The 21251-nt window shown below is 44.4% G+C and overlaps 1 protein-coding gene across 1 annotated transcript in view; it reads right to left on the minus strand.

Annotated features, from left to right (window-relative positions):
- Window positions 1-19270, minus strand: part of LOC129700597 (synaptotagmin-16-like) — a 117190-nt gene extending 97920 nt beyond the window's left edge. The window contains exon 1 of the mRNA XM_055641216.1: window positions 19116-19270. Coding sequence (XP_055497191.1) covers window positions 19116-19128 — 13 coding nt within the window. The 5' untranslated portion in view covers window positions 19129-19270. The remainder of the gene's footprint in view (window positions 1-19115) is intronic.
- Between the last annotated feature and the right edge of the window lie 1981 nt (window positions 19271-21251).

A 21251-nucleotide genomic window follows, 5' to 3' on the forward strand; every position in this document is an offset into this window, starting at 1 on the left:
GCAAGGTGCTACCACAGGAGATGGTGGAATCAGGCATAATCACTATATTTAAGATACTCATTATATGCATGCATTGGTGTAAGACCAAGAAGGATACCGTCCTAATGTGAAATGTCATTAAAAGATCAGCGACACATACATGGTGGAGCTGTTTTTGTGCTGTAGGACTCTATGATTCTAACTTCTCCGTCAATTGCCTTATTCAGATGTGTAAAAAAACAACCTCCACATCAGAACTGCTACACACAGAACAATGTCCAGGAATTAGAAACAAGATGCTGCAGTCAAACAGTGCAAAGGTCCATGGCAGGAGCACAATCTCCACTCCGTCATGACATCTACTCTGGGACCAAAGCATTTTATTATGTCATAGTATCAAAGAGTTGTACAACATAAAAACAGATCCTTAGGGCCACCACTTGAATGCCAAACATTATGCCTATCAATACTAAATCGCCTGTGTTAATTCAAAATCCTTCCATGCCTTGCTCAATCAAGTTCCTGTCCAGATCCCTCTTCTATGTTGTTACACTTCCTGCTTCCACCATTTCTTTCTGGCAGCTCATTCCAGATAATAAGCAATACTAGTGTGGGAAAGCTACCCTTGAAATCTCCTTTAAACCCCCTCCCCCTCACCTCAAACCTAGGCCCTCATGTTTTAGACCATGGAGACCAGACTCTGGTTATCTATCCTATCATAATGTTATAGACCTCAATCATGTCACCTCTCATCCTCCTTCACTTCAGGAAAAACAGACCCAGCCTGTCCAATCTCTTCTGATAACTCTTGTGGTCCAAGACACTGTCTCGGATAATGTTATGGATACTGACATATTAAAGCTGCCAAATCAAATTAAATTGCTTTATGGCACAGCATAGAGAATTCAATAAACAGTGGCTTCACTGGCAAAAGTACTTTTTTGGCCAACTAACACTTTGGTACAGCCTCAGGAAAATGAAAGTCTTAGTAAAATTGCAAGGTTTTTTTTATTCGCTTGAGCAGTGAACATTTGTCATAGTTTAGGCATTTATGTTTTTTTCTATAATGAAAATTATTAAGTAGATCCCATTATAAAAGATGCCCAATAAAAAATACATGATTCACTGATAACACAGAGAAAATAATCCATTCCTTTGTAATCAGGATGGTTATGGGACGAGTCTTGTATCTGTGCTCCACCCAACACTGAGCATAGAAATACATTCAGGATCTACTGGCCTTTAGATGAACCAGTGATCTCCAAATATCAAATGGCCTCTTGGAATTCAAGCCCCAAAGTCGTGCAGGTTAATTTGTAGGTTAATAGACTTCTGTAATTGACCTCTAACTTGTAGGGAATAGATGAGAAGTGAGATGATCGATGGTTGGTCTGGACACAGTGGGCCAATAGAACTGTTTCCATGCTATATCGTCGATCCAAACTAAAGGTCCAGTGCATGCAATAAGAACTAAATGCATTGAGTTCAAAGTATGTATGTATTGGGCAACAGTGTAACCGCAAGCCTTTCATACTTGCCATGGACTTCCAAAGGCAAGCATTTAATCACTTTTCAGATCACATAATGAATTGAACCTCATATGTTTTTCCCTCTATTAATGACAATGAAAGATACTGCCAAAAAGGTTCTAGCTCGAGAGTCCGTGTATGGACTGAAGATTTTCTTATGCAAGAATAAATAAACTGCTGCAGCCAGGACAGTGGCAGGTTTCTGTTACTGCTGGCTTCTCACTTGGAACAGGAAGCCACTGAGACCAACTTGCATTGTGAAAATCCTTGCTGAATCGGATATACCGTACTTCATTCTAATCATGGAGATCATGACAGAAGCCTCCTAGTGGCGATCCCTGGAAGCGACGACGCGATGCACTCTGTGACGCGTCGGGTGACAATTCTGCCAACATGTTGGACGACGACAAAAGCCAACAGCGAGCTACATCGTCTGACACACGAGCGAACGACTCTAATCATAGGTTTCCTGTTTCAGATGGACACTAAATCTAGATGAACAGTTTGGTATGCGTGTCATTATCATGGGAACAAGATCAGATTTGTGTCGTAAGTGTCTGTCAGTGCTCAATAAATGCTAAGTAAGGCTACTACACAAACAAGACCCACTTGGTATAGTTATCAATGAAACAAAATGTGCACGGAAACATATTGCAAAATGAATGCAGCAAAACTGACCTGTATGTTAAAACAGATTCAGACAGCCAATGTTGATTACATTTTAGTTTTAAAAATATATTACGCACATCATCAATGATGAGCAGATCTGTCACTGGAGCATACAGGAATTTTGATGAAAGTATGTAGTTGTATTGGCAATGGTAGGATTTTTTTTTAAAACAAGATGTTAACATAACGAGCAATTCACCTGGAGGATAAAAGGCACAGCTAAATGGTGCATAATGCATATGGGGAAGATTTGCATCTACTTTTCTTCACTTTATGAAAAGTGCACATCCACCACAAGATTTGTAAAAGCATTTTGCTGCTCAAGATATAGCACACAGTCTTAAAAGGCACAGTATGTTTTCGGAGTCAGAAGAGCAGAGAATCTGTGTGTCGCCATTACATTATGGACAAGGTATTTAAGACGTTAAAATACATTATGCCAACGCTCTATAACATATGGAAAATAAAGAGATTTTTCCTGCATATCACCAACAACAGGCACTAACCTTCTCAAAACTAAAATCCAAGTGCTTTGGACTGTGGGGCAAGGAGTTTGGTGGTGAAGATAAATGATGTCCAGACTTTAGAACAGCTTCTTCCCCACTGCTATCAGACTCCTGAGGCAATCACCTCTTCCTCAATCACAGATATTCAAGCCACCTCTAAACCTGGAATAAATTTGTAATCACTCTTGTGCTTTCATTGATTTTGAAGTCTGAAGAAGGGTTTTGGCCTGAAACGTTGCCTATTTCCTTCGCTCCATAGATGCTGCCTCACCTGCTGAGTTTCTCTAGCACTTTTGTCTACCTCTTCCACTTTCTGGGGTGTTGCCACTTATGCTTACTCTTAACTCTACCTCATTCAGTTATTCCAGTATTGTACTTTAGTTCTTCTTATTGCACTACTTTAGATTGCACTATAGTCTTGACACCATTCTGATTCAGATTCAATTTTAATTGTCATTGTCAGTGTACAGTACAGAGACAACGAAATGCATTTAGCATCTCCCTGGAAGAGCGACATAGCAAATGATTTGAATAAATAATAATAAGTGTCCGGGGGGGGGGGGGGGGGGTGGTGATTGGCAGTCACCGAGGTACGTTGTTGAGTAGAGTGACAGCCGCCGGGAAGAAGCCGTTCCTTCGACCTGCTGGTTCGGCAACGGAGAGACCTGTAGCGCCTCCCGGATGGTAGGAGGGTAAACAGTCCATGGTTGGGGTGAGAGCAGTCCTTGGCGATGCTGAGCGCCCTCCGCAGACAACGCTTGCTTTGGACAGACTCAATGGAGGGGAGCGAGGAACCGGTGATGCGTTGGGCAATTTTCACCACCCTCTGCAATGCCTTCCGGTCGGAGACAGAGCAGTTGCCATACCATACTGTGATGCAGTTGGTAAGGATGCTCTCGATGCTGCAAAATTCTGCTGTTTTACACATAGCATTTATCATTACTGTATGCATACTGTTTGCTTATGTGCTTCAGTAATTTCATTACACCCTGCAGTATGCGACAATAAACTAATTTGAATCTGAATCAGCTTTATTTTTCAGGTTGGTTTACGTGTTTAATAGGAAGGGATATTTTATCTCACTCATATTTTGACAATACAAATATGACAATAACCACAGATTGCTTCTCGTTACATTAAGTCCAGAAGGAATTCACCAGGAGGTAAATGCCATAACTCTTAAAAAATCTTAAAGCAGGTCTGTTTGTTCATTATTAACAGCCTTGAAATGGAGAAGGAGCATTAAGCTTACACAGTGTTACAACGTTTTGCAAAGGTCTTGTTGTGAAAGGACATTACTGATAAGATAGTACAAAAAAAAGGATTATATATTGTCAAAATGTTTACATTCTGTTGGGCTGCAGAGAGTGGGGAACTTAGAATCTTTAAATAATTTATATTGGATTTAACTATTGACCAGAGGCACAATGAACAGACAAAATAAAGTAACAAGATATTCCCAATCTTCACTGCCCCCCTCTCTGCAACTTAAAACATGCTTATTTTCTCACTTTTCAGCTTTGAATGAATCAGTCCTCAAATTGAAATGTTAACCATGTTTGTCTCTACAGATGCTGCCTGACCTGCTGAGCATCCCCACCGTTTTTTTGTTTTTAACTCGTGGCCTAATTGCTTGCTCGAACTGCATGTTTATTTGCTGCATCTGAAGAAACCAATGCACCAAGAATCCTCTTTACAGAAACTTTACTTGGTCCTGTATAATTAAAACAAGTATTCAATTTCTCCTCTTCACATTACAGCTTATCCACCATCACTTATTTTGTTTAAATTGCTATGCTGACTCCCTCTTTCCTGCTTATAACTCTACATTTAGAGAATTTTAGACCCTTCCTGGACTATATGGAATATGCTATTCCAGAGCACCAACAAGTGGCCCAACAATGTGAAAAGACGATGAAAATCTCCCAGCGCATCATTATATAATGTACATTATATTTAGACTAGTGGCGCAGCACAATAGACTAGCTATTTCTAGAAATGGTCAGGTTGCAGGGAGCGCCATAACTCAATGACAAATGTTGATCATTAAATATTAACCCTCTCTTTATTGCAGATGCTTTACTTTTATTTCTGTTTTAATGAAACTTAAGTAACTCTATTTTAAGTCTTTAACTGCAGCTCTCTGCTTCTTGTAGTCCCCTGGATTCATGTTGTTGCCCTCACGGGAGTCTCTGAAGACAGCCGGTCATGCATCACAACCACAGCACTACATCCAGTGAGACTGGGCCCGCACCTGTCCTCCACTATCACTCTGAGCACTGGCACACCACAGGGCTGTGTACTGAGCCCCATGCTCTACTCCCTCTTCACACACGACTGTGTTCCGCATTCGACACCAACACCATTGTCAAGTTTGCAGACGACACAACGGTGATCGGGCTGATCACCAACGGTGATGAAACAAAATACAGGGCGGAGGTGCAGAACCTGGCGGACTGGTGCGCACGTAACAACTTGTCACTAAACACCTCCAAAACCAAGGAGCTGATTATTGACTTCAGGAGGTCCCATAATGGAGAATACGCCCCAATTTCCATCTACGGGGAAAGTGTGGAGAGAGTGTCCAGCTTTAAGTTTCTGGGCACTCACATTTCAGAGGACCTCACATGGTCCACCAACACCGCTGCGCTGGTCAAGAAGGCACAGCAACGACTGTTCTTCCTGAGGACATTAAAAAAGACTGATCTGCCCCAACAGCTACTGACAACGTTCTACCCCTGCACCACAAAGAGCATATTAACGTTTGGCATCTCTGTGTGGTATCTCAGCTGCACGGAGGCGGAGAGGAGAGCTCTTCAGCGCGTCGTCCACAGAGGTCAGAAGATTATTGGGACAGAGCTACCAGCCTTGGAGGGCATCTACCACACACGGTGCCTCAGGAAGGCCGCCAGCATCCATAAAGACTCCTCACACCCTTGTAATGGACTGTTCGAACTACTTCCCTCCGGCAGACGTTACAAGGCCTTCTACGCCCGCACCTCCAGACCCAGAAACAGCTTCATTCCCAGAGCTATAGCGGCTCTGAACCGGCCCTGCTGAGTGCCCCCCACCCCCCCTGGACTGTCTCCCTCGGATGGTCACGTCGCACAGACACATCTGCACTTTAGTCTGTTTGAACTGTTTTGACTAGTTTACTGTTGTAATCGTCTTTTAACAAACCATGTTCTCGGGGTATCTAAATCTAAATTTTATTAGTTATTTAAGTTATGACATCGGATGGAAGTTGCATACCAAATCTCGTTGCGCTTATGTGCAATGACAATAAAATATATTATTATTATTATTATTATTATCATCAAATGAACACCTAGGAAAGAGAAGCCAGTTTAAGCTACCAGAGCTCCCTTCAAGCCTACCCTGCCATTTAATCAATGCATGGCTGGGCTATGACCTGAATTCTGCTTTCCCAGTCAATCCGTGTTCTGTGACAATGGAGCTTTGTTAGCCATGAACATACTCACTGATGCAACATCCACTGACCGCTGCAAAATGGATCCAAGCTTCACAAATGTCAGTTCTAAATGGCTGAGCATTCATCCTCTGAGTATTTCCTTTAATTCTGGACCCTCGAGCCAAGGGAAATGGAATATTCCATTTATAATGGGACTAGGGGAGATTATGTGTTCGGCACGGACTAGAAGGGTCGAGATGGCCTGTTTCCGTGCTGTAATTGTTATATGGTTATATGGTTATAATGGAGTCCAGGCACAAAGTTTGACATGAAATTATGAGAGACTTAGAAAGGTAGACAATCAGAGCTTTTTTCCTCAGGATTGAAATGTCAAATGCAGGAGGGCATATAACCTACAAACCTGCATGTCTTTGGAATGTGGGAGGGAACTGGAATTACCCGGGGAAAACCCATGCGATCACAGTGATAATGTGCAAACTCCACACAGACAGCACCCAAGGTAAAGATCAAACCCGGGTCTCTGGCACTGTGATGCAGAGGCTCTACCAGCTGTATCACTGTGGTGCCCTTTTATTTTAGCTTCTTAGAATAAGGGAAACAGTGGTTTACTTGGGGCATCTTGGTCGGCATGGACGAGTTGGGCCGAAGGACCTGTTTCTGTGCTGTTCTGTGGCATCGATTTAAAGTGAGAAGTGGGGGGGGGGGGTTAATGGAGATTTACAGAGTGAGTTTTGTTTTGTTCACTGCTGGGGAAATGGTGGAAGCAGATATGATAGCAATATTTAAGCAGTGTTTAGACAGACACATGACAGGGAGGGAGTAGCGGGATCTGGATCTGGTGCAGGTGAATGGGATCAGTTTAGATCAGCATCATGGTCAGCACAGACATTTCAGGAAAAAGGACCTGTTCTTATGCTGCACTGCTCTGCATTCTATAGAGCTTCTCTGCGATATGGATTCAAAAATCTATGAAACATTCAGCGCTGAAACACTACTTGTCATATTTATGGCAATCTTCCCTGTTAAGGTCACAGTACTCAATTTAGAAATTAAATTATGTTCACCACATGAAACAAGCTTTCACTGATGCAATACTGAATGTGTTCGAACCATTATGCTTTTGTTTTCAAAGCATGACATTCTTAAAAAATATAGACTGAAGTGAAGAAAATTGAATCCAATTCACTTTCAAGCGACTGGGTCACAGACTCAGAAGCAGAGCTTTATAACCTAGAGGCAATAAAGCCACTTAGGGAGTTAAAGAATCTACTGCAATGGGAAATGAAAAGGTACAAAATTAAAGATCAAAACAAAGATATGAAATAATGAAATTCGTATTTGCTGCAGTTTAACGGGTCCATCAATGTAATAACACATAGTTTAGTATAGTTTAGATTAGTTTAGTGATAAAGTGTGGAAACAGGTCCAGGCACACCGACCAACAATCGCCCATAGACTAGTTCTATCCTACACACTAGGAAGAATTTACAGAAGCCAGTTGACCTACAAACCTGCACGTCATTTGAATGGGGGGGGCGGGCACAACAGAAAGGCCGGTTTGGGAATGGCAAGGGGAGTTTAAATGGTTAGCTCCAGTAGGCCTGGGCGGATGGAGTGCAAGTGTTCGGCAAAACAGTCACCTAGTCTATAATTGGTCTTGCCGCCGTAAAGGAGGCCACATTGGTTACACTGAATGCAGTAGATGAGTTTGGAAGAGGTGCATGCAAGTGAGAGAGGAAATATAGTGACTGGTGTTACATATCCTGGGGTTGCAGGGGAATGTGCCTGGAGAGGGGGTGAGTTGGATGGGAAGGGTTGAGCAAACCAGAGAGTTGCGGAAGGAGTGGTCTCTACAGAAGATAGAAAGGGGTGGTAACGGGAAAATGGGACTGGTGGTACGATCACATTGCAAGTGGCAGATGTCAGAGAATGGTGTATTGAATCAGGTGGGGTGAAAGGCAAGGACCAGGGAAACTTGATCCTTATTCCATCTGGGGGAGTTGGAGTGAGAGCAGAACTGCGGGACACGGTGGAAACATGGGCAAGGGATTCATCCACAACAGCAGCTGGGATACCATGTTTACTGAGGGAAGAGGACATTTCAGATGTCCTAATGTGGAATGCTTCATCTTGGGAGTAGATGCGTCAAAGGCACATCAAAGATGAGAGTAAAGGATGGCTTCCTTACAAGAGGCAGGGTAAGAGGATATGTTGTTGAGGTAGCTTCTGCATGGGTTTGTAGCTGATGTCAGTTGGCTTCTGTCATCTGTGATGGAGAAAGAGACACTGGTAAAGTAGAGGCTGTGGTGGGGCTAGAATTTGTAAATGCATTGAAGTGATGAAGAGCATGTGAGGGGACCTCAGGATAGGGTTGGATGGGACTGGACCGGAAGATAGAATCAAGGTATTTGGAGATGAGTCTGGTGAGGCAGATGCAGGCAGAAAGAATGGGTCTGCCAGGGCAAACATCTTCCACCCTCATCTACTGTATTTGGTGGCCTCTTTTACATCGGCAAGACCAAACATCGACTGGGCAACATTGTGACCAAACACTTACACTCTGTCCGCCGAGGCCCAATGGATGTCTCGGTTGCTGATAATTGTAACTACCATACCCATTCACATTCCAACCATTCTGTCCTTGGGTCCTCCACTACCAGAGTGAGGTCACAAGCAAGCTGGAAGAATGATACATCATATTCGGCATGTAATTTAAGAATGAGATGTGGTGTAATTTCTTTAGTCAGAGGATGGTGAATCTGTGGAATTCTTTGCCACAGAAAGCAGTGGAGGCCACGTCAATGGATATTTTTAAGGCAGAGATAAACATATTCTTGATTAGTACAGGTGTCAGGGGTTATGGGGAGAAGGCAGAAGAATGGGGTTAGGAGCGAGAGATAGAACAGCCACGGTTGAATGGCGGAGTAGACTTGATGGGCCGAATGGCCTAATTCTGCTCCTATCACATGATCTTGTGAGATTCCACTTGGGTAACTGCAACCCAAAGATGTGAACATTAAATTCACGAATTTCAAGTAATACCACCACCCCGCTTTCGTCACCCTGCCTCCTTCCCGCTTTAGTGTGCATGCATTTCTCCCATCACCCAATTAACACTGCTCATTTGCATCATATGCTCATCCTCCTTCCTCGAGTGGCACATTTCCGTTTATTCCCCCCTCCTTCCTCTCCCCTCTGTCCTCCTGCATCCATATTCCCCCCTCTGGCTTTACATCTCATTCCCCCTCTTCTTCTTTCCCTCCCCGACACCCTTTTGTCTCCTTTCACCACCATCCTTTGTCTCTTTACTTCACCTATCTGCTAATCAAACCTCCCTCGCCTGTATCCACTACAATCTGCTAGGCTTTGTCCCATTCCCACCTCTCTTTCCCATCTTTCTCCCTACTGCTCCAATCAGTCTGAAAAGGGGCCCTGACCCGAAACTGTAGTCTGTCCATTGCCTCCACAGATGCTGCCTTATCTGCTGAGTTCCTCCAACACGTGATTGCAATTCTGAATGGGCACTAGAATACTGTCTACCCCTCATGACACTTAACTTTCTTGTAATCCATCAAACCAAAAACTGGGAGAGAAGGCAACACACAACTGATATTCTCAAACCAAACCTACCACCTAATAATTTCTACACCTAGATTCCTTATGAGAGGAGTCTTACAAAGCAAATAATCTTAGCTTTTATTGTAAATCTGACACTGGGTAATTCTTGAGGATTGATTACATCAGACATACAGAATTAGGCTTAACTACTACATTTAATAACAAATATAATGGTTTATACAAGCCACCAGTATCGATCAACCAGTTCAATGGCAGTAAAGTCTGGAAACGTCTCAAAGGCAGTTTATTCAATAAACCAATTAATACCCTTCAAATTGTTGGTTGTGGAATTTGAGATGAAGCTCATGTATTGTGCATGGTTACAGGACTTAATTAATCCCTCTGCTCCACTGAAAAACAAACTGAACTATTAATATCCAAAACATGTTTGTTTATATATGCTTTGTCCTGTCAATAGGAGGCACTTACGTTTTAAATGGCAATCAGGCAGATATACACATTCAGTTGAACAATGGGTTGCTCTAATCAACAGGATTTGAACATTCACATTTCAAAGCAGGTTGAGGTCACCATTATTTGCAATTGAAGCCAGACACTTCTCTTATAGAGGTATATACAATGCCCTCGATAATATTTGGGACAAAGACCATTCATTTATTTATTTGCCTCTGTACTCCACAATTTGAGATTTGTAATAAAAAAAAATCACATGTGGTTAAAGTGCACATTGTCAGATTTTATTAAAGCCCATTTTCATACATTTTAGTTTCCCCGTGTAGAAATTATAGCAGTGTTTATACATATTCCCCCATTTCAGGGCACCATAATGTTGGGACACATGGCTTCATAGGCGTTTGTAATTGCTCAGGTGTGTTTAATTGCCTCAATAATGCAGGCATAAGAGAGCTCTCAGTACATAGTCTTTCCCCCAGTCTTTCCATCACCTTTGGAAACTTTTATTGCTGTTTATCAACATGAGGACCAAAGTTGTGCCAATGAAAGGCAAAGAAGCCATTATGAGACTGAGAAACAAGAATAAAACTGTTCGAGACATCAGCCAAACTTAGGTTTACCAAAATCAACTGTTTGGAACATCATTAAGAAGAAAGAGAGCAGTGGTGAGCTTACTAATCGCAAAGGGACTGGCAGGCCAAGGAAGACCTCCACAGCTCATGACAGAATTAAAGACAGCAGTAGGCCATTCGGCCCTTCGAGCCAGCACCGCCATTCAACATGATCATGGCTGATCATCCTCAATCAGTACCCCGTTCCTGCCTTCTCACCATATCCCCTGACTCCGCTTTTTTTAAGAGCCCTATCTAGCTCTCTCTTGAAAGCATCCAGAGAACCTGCCTCCACCGCTCTCTGAGGCAGATAATTCCACAGACACACCACTCTCTGTGAGAAAAAGTGTTTCCTTGTCTCCGTTCTAAATGGCTTACTCCTTATTCTTAAACTTTGGCCCCTGGTTCAGGACTCCCCCAACATCGGGAACATGTTTCCTGCCCTCTAGCATGTCCAAACCCTTAACAATCTTATATGTTTCAATAAGATAGCCTCTCATCCTTCTAAACTCCAGAGTGTACAAGCTCCATTCTCTCAGCATATGACAGTCCTGCCATCCCGGGAATTAACCTTGTAAACCTACGCTGCTCTCCCTCAATAGCAAGAATGTCCTTCCTCAAATTAGGGGACCAAAACTGCACACAATACTCCAGGTGTGGTCTCACTAGGGCTCTGTACAACTGCAGAAGGACCTCTTTGCTCCTATATTCGATTCCTCTTGTTATAAAGGCCAACATGCCATTCGCTTTCTTCACTGCCTGCTGTACCTGCATGCTTACTTTCATAGACTGATGTACAAGGACTCCCCAAATCCCGTTGTACTTCCCCTTTTCCCAACTTGACGCCACTTAGATAGTAATCTGCCTTCCTGTTTTTGCTACCAAAGTGGATAACCTCACATTTATCCGCATTATACTTCATCTGCCATGCATCTGCCCACTCCCCCAACCTGTCCAAGTCACCCTGCATTCTCATAGCATCCTCCTCACAGTTCACACTGCCACCTAGCTTTATATCATCTGCAAATTTGCTAATGTTACTTTGAATCCCTTCATCCACCTCATTGATGTATATTGTAAATATCTGCGATCCCAGCACCGAGCCTTGCGGTACCCCACTAGTCACTGCCTGCCATTCTGAAAGGGACCCGTAACTCTTTGTTTGCTGTCTGCCAACCACTTCTTTATCCATTCAGCACTCTACCCCCACTACCATGTGCCCTAATTTTCCCCACTAATCTCCTATGTCGGACCTTATCAAGTGTTTTCTGAAAGTCCAGGTACACTACATCCACTGGCTCTCCCTTATCCATTTTCCTAGTTACATCTTCAAAAAATTCCAGAAGATTAGTCAAGCATGATTTCCTCTTCGTAAATCCATGCTGACTCGGACCGATCCTGTTACTGCTATCCAAATGTTCGGCTCTCTCATCTTTTATAATTGACTCCAGCATCTTACCCACCACCGATGTCAGGCTAACTGGTCTATATTACCCTGTTTTCTCTCTCCCGCCTTTCTTAAAAAGTGGGATAACATTAGCTACCCTCCAATCCACAGGAACTGATCCTGAGTCTATAGAACATTGGAAAATTATCACCAATGCATCCACGATTTCTAGAGCCACTTCCTTAAGTACCCTGGGATGCAGACCATCAGGCCCTGGGGATTTATCAGCCTTCGGTCCCATCAGTCTATCTAACACCATTTCCTGCCTAATGTGGATTACCTTCAGTTCTTCTCCATCACCCCAGATCCTCTGGCCACTACTATATCAGGAAGATTGTTTGTGTCCTCCTTAGTGAAGACGGATCCAAAGTACCTGTTCAACTCATCTGCCATTTCCTTGTTCCCCATAATAAATTCAGTTTTTTCAAGGGTCCCACTTTGGTCTTAACTAATTTTTTCCTCTTCACATACCTAAAGAAGCTTTTACTATCCTGCTTTATATTCTTGGCTAGCTTACCTTCGTACCTCATCTTTTCTTCCCGTATTGTCTTTTTGGTTACCTTCTGTTGTTCTTTAAACATTACCCAATCCTCTTATTTCCCGCTCATCTTTGCTACATTGTACTTCTTCGCTTTAATTTTTATACTGTCCCTGACGTCCCTTGTCAGCCATGGTCGTCCCTTTCTCCCCTTGGAATCTTTCTTCCTCCTAGGAATGAACTGATCCTTCTTGTATTATTCCTAGAAACACCTGCCATCTTTGTTCCACTGTCATCCCTGCTAGTGTATTTTTCCAGTCAACTTTGGCCAGCTCCTCCCTCATGGCCCCATAATCCCCTATATTCAACTGCAACACTGACACCTCCAATCTACTCTTTTCCCTCTCCAATTGTAGATTAAACCTGACCATGTTATGGTCACTGCCTCCTAATGGCTCATGAACCTCGAGGTCATTTATCAAATTTATCATTACATTACACTAAATCCAGAATTGCCTTCTGCCTGGTAGGCTCCAATACAAGCTGCTCTAAGAATCCATCATGAAGGCACTCTACAAAGTCCCTTTCTTGGGGTCCAATGCCAACCTGATTTTCCTAGTTCACCTGCATGTTGAAATCTCCCATAACAACCACAGCATTACTTTTGTTACATGTCAATTTTAACTCCTGATTCAACTTGCGCCCCATGTCCAGGCTACTGTTTGGGTGGGGGCTTGTAGATTAGTCCCATTAGGGTATTTTTACGCTTACAATTCTTTAGTTCTATCCATACTGACTCCACATCTCCCGTTTCAATGTCACCCCTTGCAAGGGACTGAATTTCATTCCTCACCAACAGGGCAACCCCACCCCTTCTGCCCACCTGTCTGTCTTTTCGATAGGAGATACACCCTTGAATATTCAGTTTCCAGCCTTGGCCCTCTTGCAGCCATGTCTCAGTAATTCCCACAACATCATACTTGCCAGTTTCTAACTGAGCCTCAAGCTTGTCCACTTTTTTCCTTATACTTCACGCATTTATATACAGCACTTTGACCTCCGTATTCACTTCCCCCCTCGCACCGCTCGCAATTGGCCCTGACCTTACTCTGTTGTCCATTCTCGAGCTTTCCTTCCCATTAATTCGAGAATCTTTTGTAATTTTTCCTGTAGTCACTACCCCTTCAACTCCATCATTATACTCCCAATTTGTCAATCCCTCCCCCCCACTATTTAGTTTAAACCCACACATGTAGCCCTATTGAGCATGCCTTTTATATGTTGAAGAGAAAACTGAAGGGGACTAGCCCCAAAACAAGCATAAGCTAAAGATGGCGGCAATACAGGCCTTGCAGCGCATCACCAGAGAAGACACCCCCCCACTATTTAGTTTAAAACCCACACGTGTAGCCCTAGCAAACCTGCCTGCCAAAATGTATGTCTTCCTCCAGTTAAGGTGTAACCCGTCCCTTTTGTACAGGTCACCCCTACCCCACAATGTGCACTTTAACCATAGTGATTTTTTTCTATTACAAATCTCAAATTGTGCAGTATGGAGACAAATAAATAAATGATGGGTCTTTGTCCCAAACATTATGGAGAGCTACCTACAATTAGCAGAACAAATTGCTTCAACCCATAAAAGGCACAAATAACAAATTGTGGTTCATTTATAGAGGGCTATGATGTAAATCAAAGCAATAATGTCACATTTATAATATACAGAGCCTTGGTCAGACCACAAAATAAATAAAACCATGGTTGTTAGACATCTGAAATATATACAGAAAATACTAGAATGACTCAATGGATCGGACAGTGGGGAAACTGTTAACATAAAGACCCTTTATCAACACTGAGAAAGAGAGAAAATAAGACACTGGAGTAAAGCAGCATCCCTGGAGAACATGGATAGATGAAGCTTCGGGTCGGGACTTAACTTCAGACATATGAAGAAGGGTCCCGACTTGAAATGTCACCTATCCATGTATGCAGCCTGACATGCTGAGTTACTCCAACCCTTTGTATCTTGTTTTGTAAACCAGCATCAGCAATTACTTGTTTCTACAACAGAGAAAATAAGTTAGGCTGGGCAACAGAGAAGTTGGGGTAGGCCAACAAGTGGCACAAATGGAATTTCTTTGATAGTGTGAAATAATAATGCAGCCAAATAAGAACAGTCAGGCTTTTTGTCCATGCAATGTGCTGCAAATATTGTAACGTTCAGGTATTGTTGTAAAGTCTTGTCTAATGGTACATGCCCAGCAGGCCAGAATATACAAATGAAAGAAAAAAATAAAGAAATGGCAGGTGCAAATGGCCGGACCTGAATGCAAACCGATAAGAAGAGCGAGTTACTCGAGGTTGGAGAATTCAGATTTAAGACCTGCAGGCTACATCCGGCTCCTTGAAAAATGAGATGTTGTTCGTCAAGTTTGCATTAGCCCTTGTTTTAGCAGTCCAGGATTTTTTCCCAAACTATCTCTGCTCTTAATCCAACCTCAATTGGAGTATGTCTATACACTCCATACTACAAAATGGAAGGAGTACAACAGAGGTATACAAGGATTGTGTCAGGACTGAAGAATTCTAGCATTCAGAAAGTTTGAATGCGTTGGATGTCTTTCCTTTATTTTAAAATGATGCATAATAAAAAAAGTTTTAAAACTAGGAATGGGATGAGGGGAAGGTTTTGGAAACAATGTTATTTCTTCTGACAGGATTCAAAAATAAGCTGATGTAAACAAATATCCAGTAAGGAAATGATGAATCTATATTAGCAAATGGTTAGATGTTGGAGCTAGCTGATGTGGGGAGTGGCATTTGCAAATAGGTTGGGAGGAAACTGGATGAATACAAGAGGGAAAAGTAAATACAGAACTCAGCAATGATGAAGCACGAGGAATATAGACACTACCATATCTAGGTGGCCTAAACAGCCATAGAAAGAAGAAACTATGACCCTGGTTTTACATAAACGTGCTAGAGTAACTCAGCGGGTCAGGCAGCATCTCCATGGATAACATGGATAGGTGATGTTTCGTGTCGAAGCCCTTCTTCAGACGCATTGTTAGGGTGCTGGGGGAGAGAAAGCTAGGAGAGAGGAGAAGCAGGACAAAGTGTAACACAGACACAGACTGAGGGGGGGTGAGTTGATAGGAAGAAAGGGCAGAGATTAAAGCGCAAGGTGTAAGACAGACCGATTTAAAATTAGAGAATTGAATGGCCATACCATTGTTGTGAGCTACCCAAGCAGAATATTACATCGTGGGCTTTTAAATGTGTATGTGTGGGGGATGGGTGGGGGAAACTTTTAAATCTCTTCCCTGCACGGAGACCCGACCTTTTCTCTGTCGGGTCTCCGTTGTCGTTGGGGCCTAGCATCGTGGAGCGGCCTCCAACGACCTGGGGGCTCAAGTCATGGAGCCTGCGGACCTACCATCGTGGAGCTGGCCGGCTTCGGAGTGTGAGGAGTTCGGATCTTGGAGAGCTGCGGTGGCGCGCGGCTGCGACTTGACTCTGGTGGATGGTGACACCAGGAGCTCGCGGGTCCCAGTGGGAGACTGCTTTGCGGGGCACTGGCAACGAATTGCGGGGTTGAAAGTGACCTGGAGTGGGACCTTACATCGCCCGGCGCGGCTTTAAATTGCCACGGACTTGCTAGTGCCTGCCAGGAGCTCCAACATCAATACCCGGAGCAGGGCCTTACATCGCCCCGCGTGGCTTTGAGTGGCTGTGGGACTTGCTAGCGCCCGCTGGGGGCTTTGACTTTGACATCGGGAGAAGAATGGAGAGCAGGGGAGAGACAAGACCTTGCCTTCCATCACAGTGAGGAGGAGATTCACTGTGATGGATGTTTGTGTAAATTGTGTTGGTGTGAGTCTTGGTTCTTTTCTCCTCAACCTATTTCCTTCGCTCCATAGATGCTGCTGCACCCGCTGAGTTTCTCCAGCTTTTTTGTGTAACCTTGGTTCTTTTCTTGTATGGCTGCAGAAACCAAATTTTGTTTGAACCTCATGTGAGGTTCAAATGACAAATACATGGTATTGTATTGTATTGTATTGTATTGAAGAGTTGCAAATTGTGAAGCCAGAGGAAGAAAGAGGGGCAGGGGAAAAATTAGATGCGAGTTCAGGTGGGGCACAGGGAAGGGAAGGAGGAGCAAAAGGATGGGGGGGGGGGGGGGGGGGGGAGCAGGGGGAAGGTAAGGTTGTTAGACGTTACCTAAAATTAGAGAATTGAATGGCCATACCATTGTTGTGAGCTACCCAAGCAGAATATGAGGTGCTGATCCTCCAGTTGAGATAGGGGTTCACATGCACCTCCTCTAACCTCATCTATTGCATCTGGTGTTCCTGATGTGGCCTACCGTACATTGTTGAGACCAAGCGTAGACTTTGTGACCATTCACCGCACGCTTGCACTCGGTTCGTCAAGGCCCATTGGATTACCTGGTTGCTAACCATTTCAACACCCCTTCCCATTCTGACCTTTCCGTCCTGGGCCTCCTCCATTGCCAGCGTGAGTCCACACATAGTAGAGGGACAGCACCTCATATTCACCTTAAAACCCAATGCTATGAACATTGAAAACCCCCAATTTTACACAAACTCTAACAACCCCCCATCCCACTCCCCTTTCTTCCCCACACCCCTCCTTTCTCCCCTCCCCAGTGCCCCCATTGGGTTATACACCCATTTCTCCCCTCCCCTTCTCCACATTCCCTCCTTTGGCTGCACAATTTGCAGCTCTCCCAGCTTTCTCCTCCCTCCCCCCCACCTCACTCCTCCCCCTACCCCTTCTCCACCCCCCTCCCTTCCCCCCTCTCCCCCCCTCCCCCCCCCCCCCCCCCCCTTTTCCCCCCCCCCCTACCCCCCCCATTCAAACAGTCTGAAGAAGGATCTCAATCCAAAACGTCACCTGTCCATGTTCTCCAGAGATGCTGCCTAACCCGTTGAGTTACTACTGCACTTTGTGTTCTTTTGGCCCAGTGAGCCAACCTTTGGACTGATCATGTTACAGTATATAGTTTTGTGTATGCTTTGCTGAAGTAGCAAAACTAGAAACATTATCATTATTATAAGTCACTATTTGAATATAACACACCATCATGAGTTTGGGCATTTATAACACTTTTCTGTCAGGCACCTTTTACCCCACCCTGACAAAGCACGTTATCAGGATCACCATGTCCCATCCACTACCATTCTGAACATACAAATTGTCTCACATGGCCCAGACAAATGGCTACAATTGCACTTTTTACTTCAATTCACCGCCTGGATTTACTCTTTATCTCTTCCAACCCGCAATTCCTGTATTAGCCCGAGACTTGTTCCCATTCGTTCTGCTGTCAACAGCATTTGCCCCTTCTGCCGCTGTGTGCAGTTCTGCATTTCCTCCCCCAGAATACATAATTGACCCAACTGAGGCAGTACATGAACCAGATCCTCGCAAGCGTCCTTTGCCCATCCATAGCCACATGGACCCGATGCATCCTTTTATTGATCTCCAAAGACTGTTCACTTTCCCTATGAACCTCTTACTCGCACTATGTGGAATTAACAGCAGAGGAAATGTCCATCTGATTTTGTTCCAAGAGGCCTCCGTATCATCCCAGAATGTGCATGTGTTCCTTTCTCTCCCATCTGGTTTCTGTGCATCTTTGCTGGTTGTCACAAATGCGACATGTGGTGGCAACTGGCAGTTTGCAAGAAAACGCTTTTTTGAGTAAAGGAATGTACTCCTCATATTTAACTAAAACCAGAAGAGGCTTTCTAGTATCAAATATCACCTTGGGTTTATTACAGTCTATGACGGAGATATGATCTTGCGGCACCAGGTATGTTCTCGCCACAACATCTCCCACCCTCAACAACTCCCAGCCACCGCCCTCAACACACACACATTAACGATATTAAGTGTCACTGCATTCAAATTTACGAATAAAACGCTTCATAAGAGGAAGACGATGGGTGATTTCAGCTCGGGGCACAGGGCGGTAACTGCAACCCATGTCCCTGCAGCGCCACAACAGAAACTCTGCCGTTCATTTCAGAATTGGCTTGAACTCAATTAACCCCAAAGCCCTTCACGCCTCCTATCAGGATCAGGTGGCGATCTTTGCACAGCGTTATACGAAATTGTCGGCCCATCTAATCAATTTCAGAAACGGTCCCACAACAGGTCCGTCCCAACAGTCTCCGTCTCGTCTGCATTGGAAGTGAAACCAACACACACGATGAAGACAACCGCGTTCTTCAGGGTTGGAGACACAACGCACTGCTGGGATAGTTACTGCAATTGTCAAAGTGTTGCCCGGACCAAGCTTCTGCCTAGACTCGTCTTTGTGGTTCCGTGAGGATGGATGTTGCAAAGCACCAAGCCCACTGTTGTCTGATAGCTCAGGTCGTTTGCACGGGGTTACTTACTGTCAATCGCCATAACCCGGCGGAGGGTGACCCCGCGGGTCCACCCGTTCCTCGCTCGGTGGAAACTCCACGGTCAGATCCCGAGGAACCGGCGGATGCCTTTCAGCAGCTTGTTGGAGCTGCGATCTCCGCAATCTCCCTGGCTCCGCCTCGCACGTCGCTCGCCGCCAATCCCGCTCCTCTTGCACCCTTCAATTGCTATTGCCATGTAACGGGGCGTCTCGGGCGGGTCGCGGGAAGCACTCACTGGGACCCCGGCAAGAGCTTGAAGAGAGGCTTGCGTTTACACAGTGCGTTTCGCCTCCCTGCAGAAGATGGGAAAGTCTTTGTAACAAGTACCATTTAACTGCCGCCGCAACAACCGCTGATGCCGTCTCCCTGGCCCTACCTTCATCCCCCTCCCCAACCTGGATAAGAGGAACACCTGGGTAAGACGAACACCCGTGTCAGACTCCTATTCACAGACTGCAGCTCTGCTTTCAATACCATAATCTCATCCAAGCTCATCTCCAAACTGGTGGAAATTGGAGTCAGCACCCCCCTCTTCAACTGGATCCTCGACTTCCTGACCAACAGACCACAATCGGTGAGGATGGGTGACAGATCATCCTCTATAATAATACTCAACACTGGTGCCCTGCAAGGATGTGTTCTCAACCCCCTACTATATTCCTCACGACTATGCAGCCAAATATCAATCCAAATAAATTTACAAGTTTGCCGACTGTAGTGGGTCAGATTTCAAATAAAGACAAGAGGGGTACAGGGAGATTGAGAACTTCATAACCTGGTGCCAAAACGACAACCTCCCTCAATGTCAGCAAGACAAAGAAGATTGTGTGTGACTTCAGGAAGTGAAGTAGTACACACACTCCTGCCTACATTGATGGCGCCAAGGTAAAGATGGTCAAAAGCTTCAAGTTCTTAAGAATAAATATCATCAGCAATTTGTCTTGGAGCAGCCACATTGAAGCTATGACCAAGAAAGCACACCAACACCTCTACTTCCTTAGAAGACTTAGGAATTTGATATTCAATATTATTAAACAAGCAACTCATAGATTGGAGAGATGGGTGTTTATGCAGGCACAAGGAACTGCAAATGCTGTATAGAACACAGTGCTGGAAAAAACTCAGCTGGTCAGGCAGCATCTCTCCAGACCCGCTCAGTTTCTCCAGCAGTTGGGATGTTTATGTACGTGGTGTATTTGGAAATACAGTAAACCCCCCTTATACTCTTCCCATCAGAACTGCCCCCTCCATCAACTCTTTTAAGTCTAGACTTAAAACATTTCTACTCTCAAGCCTTTCTTGAGGTCCTCTGAGGGAGCACTGTATATATGTATGCATCGTTGATCTATGTACCACTGTTTGTAGCACCTCAATTCAACTTTAATGTCATCGCACAAATACAAGTATGAGTACAACAAAATGCAGTTTTGCATCAGTCCATAGTAGTTGTGCATAAAGAAATAATAATTTAAAAAAAAAATAGAAAGAGAGAAGATACAGAATAATCAAAAAATACAGTATAATTAAACAATGGGAACGGGGGGACTGGAGAAGTCTATCGGCGGGACTCCGAGTTCAGCAATGTAATTGTATTATTGTAGAAGCTGTTCCTCATTCTACTAGTACGTGACCTGAGGCTCCTGTACCACCTCCCTGATGGGAGGAGGGCAAACAGTCCATGGTTGGGGTGTGAGGGGTCTTTGATGATCTTCCCAGCCCGTCTCAGACACCGTTTTCGGTGGAGGACATCCATGGCAGGGAGCGGGGCACCGATGATGTGCTGCATGGTTTTCACCACCCGTTGTAGTGCCTTCCTGTCTGCAGCAGTGCAGCTGCTGTACCATACCGTGAAGCAGGTGGTCAGGATACTCTCTATGGTACAGCGGTAAAAGTTGGTCAGGATCCGGGGGGACAGGTGGGCTTTCTTGAGCCTCCTCAGGAAGTAAAGGCGCTGCTGTGCCTTTTTGATCAGCTTGGAGGTGTTGAGGGACCAGGACAAATCCTCCGATATATGTACTCTGAGGAATTTATAGCTGGAGACGCGCTCCACCTCAGTCCCGTTTATATGGATGGGGGTATGACTGCCTCCTCTGGTCTGCCTGAAGTCAACAATAATCTCCTTCG

Source organism: Leucoraja erinacea, chromosome 9 (genome assembly GCF_028641065.1).
Source record: "Leucoraja erinacea ecotype New England chromosome 9, Leri_hhj_1, whole genome shotgun sequence".
NCBI lineage: Eukaryota > Metazoa > Chordata > Chondrichthyes > Rajiformes > Rajidae > Leucoraja > Leucoraja erinaceus.